This window comes from Procambarus clarkii, chromosome 70, assembly GCF_040958095.1.
Source record: "Procambarus clarkii isolate CNS0578487 chromosome 70, FALCON_Pclarkii_2.0, whole genome shotgun sequence".
Classification (NCBI taxonomy): Eukaryota; Metazoa; Arthropoda; class Malacostraca; order Decapoda; family Cambaridae; genus Procambarus; species Procambarus clarkii.
Window position 1 is genome coordinate 15,522,929 of NC_091219.1, and position 8,028 is coordinate 15,530,956.

Sequence of the window (8,028 nt, forward strand, 5' to 3'; positions counted from 1 at the left end):
AGCCTAACACCCACCAATAAAAGTAACATCATTTCTGGACCCGGTATGGGTTTCAGTACTTCGTAATTTGACGCTGGGAATTTTTGCGTCAAAATACGATGTGTTATGAGAGAGAGAGGACCGTCGGGTTCGCGGGTGACATGCCTGTGATATCAAGCTGGGATTCGAGGCACAATGATTTCCAGGATAACACTGATATTTCTTGAACATTATTTATAAGCTAAACTATTGTATTTCTCCAGTTACATAGTGAGGTAAGATATGTGAATAGTTTTGATGACGAAGTTGACACTTGGCTATATCTACGTCAGACAGCGGTGTTAAATGGCTATATCTACGTCATGGCAGCGGTGTTAAATGGCTATATCTACGTCATGGGAGCGGTGTTAAATGGCTATATCTACGTCATGGCAGCGGTGTTAAATGGCTATATCTACGTCAGAGAGCGGTGTTAAATGGCTATATCTACGTCAGACAGCGGTGTTAAATGGCTATATCTACGTCATGGCAGCGGTGTTAAATGGCTATATCTACGTCAGGCAGCGGTGTTAAATGGCTATATCTACGTCATGGCAGCGGTGTTAAATGGCTATATCTACGTCAGGCAGCGGTGTTAAATGGCTATATCTACGTCAGACAGCGGTGTTAAATGGCTATATCTACGTCAGGCAGCGGTGTTAAATGGCTATATCTACGTCAGGAAGCGGTGTTAAATGGCTATATCTACGTCATGGCAGCGGTGTTAAATGGCTATATCTACGTCAGGCAGCGGTGTTAAATGGCTATATCTACGTCAGACAGCGGTGTTAAATGGCTATATCTACGTCAGGCAGCGGTGTTAAATGGCTATATCTACGTCAGGCAGCGGTGTTAAATGGCTATATCTACGTCAGGCAGCGGTGTTAAATGGCTATATCTACGTCAGGCAGCGGTGTTAAATGGCTATATCTACGTCAGGCAGCGGTGTTAAATGGCTATATCTACGTCAGGCAGCGGTGTTAAATGGCTATATCTACGTCAGGCAGCGGTGTTAAAACTCCCAGAGGCATTTTTGTTGCTGAGTCTAGCATTAGTGATGTTTAGAATTCGACTCATGTTTGTTTAACTATAATTAACTAGGTAGCATAACTTTGTTCAAATGTGGTGAAGTAGGTAACACATGTCTCTTCTGTTATCAGTTATCAGGAGATAACCATATATATATATATATATATATATATATATATATATATATATATATATATATATATATATATATATATATATATATATATATAGTATACCATGATATACCTGGTTTCCTAGTTAATACCAGCTAATTTCTCCCTGGTACTAAATGTGACCTTTCTCTCCTCAGGCTGGCCTAAACAGCTCACTATAGTCGAGCCCACCTTGTCATCCAACCTGTGATGGACACCTGGTCACAGCTCCCAGCACCCAGCGACAGTAGAGTTAGGGAGAACGCGACAACATGCTCCCAGCTCCTAGCAACAGTCGGGGGTTAGGGAACACGCGTTCACAAACTTCCAGCACCCAGCAACCGTCTGGTTAAGGAGCAAACGGCCACAGACTCCCAGCAACAGTTAAAGGTTATGTGTTGCAAGAGTGTCCCAACACTCAGCAACAGCCTGGCTGGGGAAAAGGTGGCCACACATCCACAACTCCCAACAGCAGTCGGGCTAGGAAGCAAGTTGCCACAGCCTCCCAGCACCTAGCAACAGTGAGGCTAGGAGGGCCACAATCCTCAGCATCCAGTTGGACCAGTAAGCCAGTAGCCATCACTGCGAAGAAATACTATAATTCTCAGCTGCCAGGGACCAGCTGTGACAACTCAGGAGCCCACAGTAGGGTGTTCTCAGACACGCAACAGATCAGGATGCTGGGAAACAGGAGACTGCCAATGGATGGCGGTGACCTAGCCTCACCAAGTGAATGAGACACATTCGCCTCACTCCAGGAGAATGAGAGGCGCTTCAATGACTTCGGTGGTATATTTATCCAAAGCCAAACTAGTAATACAAATAAAATAAAAACACAGATGCTCTTCGCTTCGAAATGAACACATAAAGTATACACTGGTATTGTTAATAGATGTGAAGGAACACTTAGTCGTTGAGCACTTTACTCTTCGGTCAATGGAAACGATAACAAACTTAGATCAAATGCCAGAAAGTGCAGCCTTAAGTCCAAAGGTAGAGAATACAGGTGATCCCTCAAACGCCCGGGATAGGGAGGAAGGAGAGGAGAAGAACCTTCAAGATGCTGTGGGAGAGGAGAAGCACCTTCAAGATGCTGTGGGAGAGGAGAAGCACCTTCAACATATTCTGGGAGACGCCTGCCAGCCCTCCACCCACCTCAATATACACTCTGTCATCCCACTCAGTTAGGTCATATGGCAGAACTTGTGAATGTCTTCATTCCTGGCAGTTATATAAACATCATTGATCTCGTTTAAAACTGACAATTGGCATTTATGTTATGAAGCTTTTCGTGTAGATATTTTACCTGCATTGTGTCAAAAAAGGAGCCAAGATATTTGGTTATAATTCGTTTTAGTTTGTGCTCTGTTCTGGGCGTTAGTGAGGCGCTGCTCACTGCAACACAGATCAAGTTAAGTGTTTATGATAGAAAACAATAAACCTAGGCATTTAAACGCATTTATAGAATATTCAGATACATATATATATATATATATATTATAATATATAGTTTATACAATATGTGCTTACTATATCACTGTAAGATATGCCCAGAGTGTATATATATTTACAATAGAGGTTTTGTATCCTATTTACAGGAACTAGTTAGCCATAGCATATAATAAACATGTTTACAGGGACACAGCCATCTGTAGACTTTGAGGTATCAACCTCAAGTGACATTAGCCGCATCCTGCTGCCACCAGCCACAGTCAGCTTAATCACCACCACCGTCATCATCTTCATCATCATCCGAGCACGTAATTCTACACATTCCTTCCGCTTATTCACCCACAACCCGGTAATGTTATTCTCGTGTTGCTCATGCAAGCAAACTGCGCAGTTTTTCACTTTTCACAGGATACAGGATATAGTCTCAATATGCTTTAAGAATCACTCAATGAGCCCTTGTACCGCGAGGTTTCTAACACATCCACTCACGCCTGATCCTTGTACCGCGAGGTTTCTAACACATCCACTCACGCCTGATCCTTGTACCGCGAGGTTTCTAACACATCCACTCACGCCTGATCCTTGTACCGCGAGGTTTCTAACACATCCACTCACGCCTGATCCTTGTACCGCGAGGTTTCTAACACATCCACTCACGCCTGATCCTTGTACCGCGAGGTTTCTAACACATCCACTCACGCCTGATCCTTGTACCGCGAGGTTTCTAACACATCCACTCACGCCTGATCCTTGTACCGCGAGGTTTCTAACACATCCACTCACGCCTGATCCTTGTACCGCGAGGTTTCTAACACATCCACTCACGCCTGATCCTTGTACCGCGAGGTTTCTAACACATCCACTCACGCCTGATCCTTGTACCACGAGGCTGCTACCCGCCCCCCCGCCCTCATTCGTGATCCCATCCTACCAATATTATCCCTGCACCAGCCTCGTGAGGGATCAGTAGGCTCCCCCTCTCCCCCCCACACAAAGACTGGCGCAGTTCCCACGTGAACAAGACCCGAGACAAACGCACTTCCTTAATGTAAGCAAAGTGGTGGGTCGTGAGGTGGCGTCAGACCTCCAGCTTACCTCACCATAAACATGCTCTCAAAGGTTCTTCCTTTCCGTAAACAGATTTGGGCATTATAATTATTTCAGATACAAAAATAAGAAATTTACGATAATATTCAGATATTTTTTCTACTGTGATTAAGGAAATGAAACTGAAATTGCAAAGACAAATTTGATGTCTTTAATTTTCAAGATTTTATTAAGGAAGTGAATATATATTTAACAAAACATTGGATTCAAGGAAAGCAATGACTGAGGACACTGTTGGTTTTCAGAGCAGGGAGGAAGGCCCTTAGCCATCGCCTCTGGTAAGGACGCCAGAAACATTTACACAACATTTCAACATCACAGATCAATAGTGCAAAGAATTGAGCGCTTAAATGGTGAAAGAGAGAAAACAAGGAGACAGAGAAAGTCAGAGAAACAGATTTAAAAAGACTAAATGTGTTTCAGGACAGTCAATATATGCTTATTTTGTCTTAATAGTTTAACAGACTTTATAATTACAAATATATTACCATATAATTGTGCAACTAAGCAACTGCAAAATTTCTCTTAATTGTCTCCAGGTCATCCTCAAGTGGGGCGTAGCAGTTTGAGCAATTCTTGTATCTATTTTGTTTTCAAGTGAAACAAGCGATTACTTGATCTTCCCAAATGCTAAACAGTCGGGTTGGCCTTGGTCATTCTAACCCACATGGGGTGGTTACCATTCTACATATTACCACACATGGGAGAGTTACCATTCTACATAATACCACACATGGGAGACTTTTTAATCTACATAATAACACAATACATAATTTTCATTGCTATAAAGATCACAAGTAGAGTAGCTAGACTTTGTATAGGATAATGTGTGGATTTCCGCCAGCTCAACAGGTTTTCAAGAAACATTTGTGATAATAATTAGATAATCAAAATGTTTAGAATATTGGAGGATGAGAAAGAGAGTTCTGGTGTGGTGATTGGTGATGACGTCATCACCTAATACCAATCACAGTGACAGGTCGTCTCTGGTGATGACGTCACCACCTTAGGGCAGTGTTGCCACATCACAGTGACAGGTCGTCTCTGGTGATGACGTCACCACCTTAGGGCAGTGTTGCCACATCACAGTGACAGGTCGTCTCTGGTGATGACGTCACCACCTTAGGGCAGTGTTGCCACACCACAGTGACAGGTCGTCTCTGGTGATGACGTCACCACCTTAGGGCAGTGTTGCCACATCACAGTGACAGGTCGTCTCTGGTGATGACGTCACCACCTTAGGGCAGTGTTGCCACATCACAGTGACAGGTCGTCTCTGGTGATGACGTCACCACCTTAGGGCAGTGTTGCCACATCACAGTGACAGGTCGTCTCTGGTGATGACGTTACCACCTTAGGGCAGTGTTGCCACATCACAGTGACAGGTCGTCTCTGGTGATGACGTCACCACCTTAGGGCAGTGTTGCCACATCACAGTGACAGGTCGTCTCTGGTGATGACGTCACCACCTTAGGGGCAGTGTTGCCACATCACAGTGACAGGTCGTCTCTGGTGATGACGTCACCACCTTAGGGGCAGTGTTGCCACATCCCAAAGACTGGAAACTAAGCTATAAGGACGCTTCTGTATATAAATGTAATTATTTATATATAATATATCAACTCTTTGCTTAATTGTATATTTACATATATTGATACGTGTTTGATATAGGTGTTATGTGTTATAGGAGTATTTATGCTTATTACATGTCTTTAAATTGTGTTGATATATATATATATATATATATATATATATATATATATATATATATATATATATATATATATATATATATATATATATATAAATGCTCTTACCATACAAAATCATAATCACACTTACCTTGATGTTATTAATTGGTTATTTTGGATTTTTTTATAATAGACCTACTGAACTCCCTGGAGATTTCCCGTCGCTGTAGGAGTAGCTCAATAGCGCTTAGCGGGCTGTGTTCATTGTGGAGTCTCAGACACAAAATATACCTCTGAGTTTAGCTTTAATAAAATGTTACCCCCGAGAACTCGTCTTGAGTGTGTTGAGAACCTGGGGTGCTCATGGTCCCAGGGAGGTGTGTGGCTGGGGTCACTATGTGTGTGGCTGGGGTCACTATGTGTGTGGCTGGGGTCACTATGTGTGTGGCTGGGGTCACTATGTGTGTGTGTGGCTGGGGTCACTATGTGTGTGTGTATGTGGCTGGGGTCACTATGCGTGTGTGTGTGTGTGTGGCTCGGGTCACTGTGTATGTGTGTGTGGCTGGGGTCACTGTGTGTGTGTGTGTGGCTGGGGTCACTGTGTGTGTGTGTGTGGCTGGGGTCACTGTGTATGTGTGTGTTGCTGGGGTCACTGTGTGTGTGTGTGTGTATGTGTGTGTGTGTGTGTGTGTGTGTGTGTGTGTGTGTGTGTGTGTGTGTGTGTGTGTGTGTGTGTGTGTGTGTGTGTGTGTGTGTGTGTGTGTGTGTGTGTGTGTGGCTGGGGTCACTGTGTATGTGTGTGGCTAGGGTCACTGTGTGTGTGGCTGGGGTCACAGTGCATGTATGTGGCTGGGGTCACAGTGCATGTGTGTAGCTGGGATCACTGTGTGTGTGGCTGGGGTCACAGAATAAGTATGAATGCGTATCTGCGGTCACAATGCAAAAGGAATATTAGCCAGGGGTCAAAACACCTCGCCAAACCTAACATTAACCTCACCTTACTGTAACTGGAAGAAAGCATCATAGAGTTACCTCTTAACCAATAATTATCTAAAATGGGTTCAAAACTGCACTGAGAATCATCCATAGATGATTCTATGCGCGCCCTAATTTGGAGTACAAGGCATCGTGTATACCTGAAGTATACCTGGAGTATACCTGGAATGGGTTTTAGGAGACTCCTACTCCTCAAACCAGGCCTGAGACCAGGCTTGGCTAGGGATAACTTGGTCCAACAGACTGTTGTTTGGCGGGGCCCGCTGGCCAACGTATCCACTACAACCCGGTTGGTCCGCCACGTCTAGTAGGAACGTGACTAGCAGTTGTATAATGGAGTGGTGGTGGCTGAAGTGCAGCACGGTGCACTGAGGAGCTCCCTCTAACGCTTTGTTGTGTTAATGAACTTGTTCAATACTGGCTCAGGGCGTGCCCAGGGTACCCAGGGCGTGCCCAGGGTGCCTAGGGCGTGCCCAAGGTACCCAGGGCGTGCCCAGGGTGCCTAGGGCGTGCCCAGGGTACCCAGGGCGTGCCCAGGGTACCCAGGGCGTGCCCAGGGTACCCGGGGCGTGCCCAGGGCGTGCCGAGGGCGTGCCAAGGGATGTCCAGGGGTGCTCAGTTGCCCAGGGGGTGCCTAGAGGGACCCTCGCTACACTTCATTTCGGTTTAAACCGTTTCCTGTTGATTTTTGTACGAACTGATAATAAAAGTGATAAAAAGTTAAAGAAATTGGGAATATACGCAAGTAATTTTCGACTCTATAATACGACTGCGATAAACTGAGAATTACGTGTTTTCAAAACCAAAATATATAAATAAATAAAATAAATAAATATAATTTAATTATGTATAAAAAAATTGGGTCCTTTAAAGTTTCAGTGAAAAAAAATGCAGGTTGTGGGTAAAGAATGTAAAGAAATTCTGGTTGTTATAATTATCACAATGAGTCATTGTGTCATTACAAATAATTAAATAACCACTAATTACAACGTATAATCCTCGGTGAGGCGACGCACAGAGGCCGGGGGGCGTGATTCACGAAGCAGTTACGCAAGTACTTACGAACGTGTACATCTTTCCTCAATCTTTGATGGCTTTGGTTACATTTATTAAACAGTTTACAAGCATGAAACTTGCCAATCAACTGTTATTATTGTTATAAACAGCCTTCTGGTGCTTCGGAGCTCATTAACTGTTTAATAATTGTAAACAGAGCCGCCAAAGATTGAGAAATGATATACAGGTTCGTAAGTGTTTGCGTAACTTCTTCGTGAATCTAGCCCCGATGTCGGCGAGGCGGAAAACAGGACATTCTCCCTTGTTAAAGGTTCTGTGGTCACTGGGAGACTGGCTAATGTTTAATAACACAGGCACTGTGTTCCCTGAGACCTCTGGTGGTCGGAGGCGGAACCATATATCAGCTGACCAGTGACCCAGACACCTAAACGTTCCCGCATGATACTCACTCTCGCAGTCGTACCTGCAAAATCACTCATTGCCACGAACAGCAGTCTAAGGGTTAAGGGATTTTTTTTTTGTCATGAAATATAAACAAAGTAAATTATGAGATAATTCGTCCAATA

General features: G+C 44.0%; 1 protein-coding gene across 2 annotated transcripts in view; it reads left to right on the forward strand.

The window, feature by feature from the left end:
• The window catches only part of LOC123748154 (uncharacterized), a 188,305-nt gene that overhangs the window by 177,652 nt on the left and 2,625 nt on the right, over positions 1 to 8,028 (forward strand). For both annotated transcript variants that reach the window (XM_069311588.1, XM_069311589.1), the window contains one exon: positions 1,358 to 8,028. This exon is cut by the window's right edge and continues 2,625 nt beyond it. In XM_069311588.1, the coding sequence (XP_069167689.1) occupies positions 1,358 to 1,367 (10 nt within the window). In that variant the 3' untranslated portion in view covers positions 1,368 to 8,028. The remainder of the gene's footprint in view (positions 1 to 1,357) is intronic.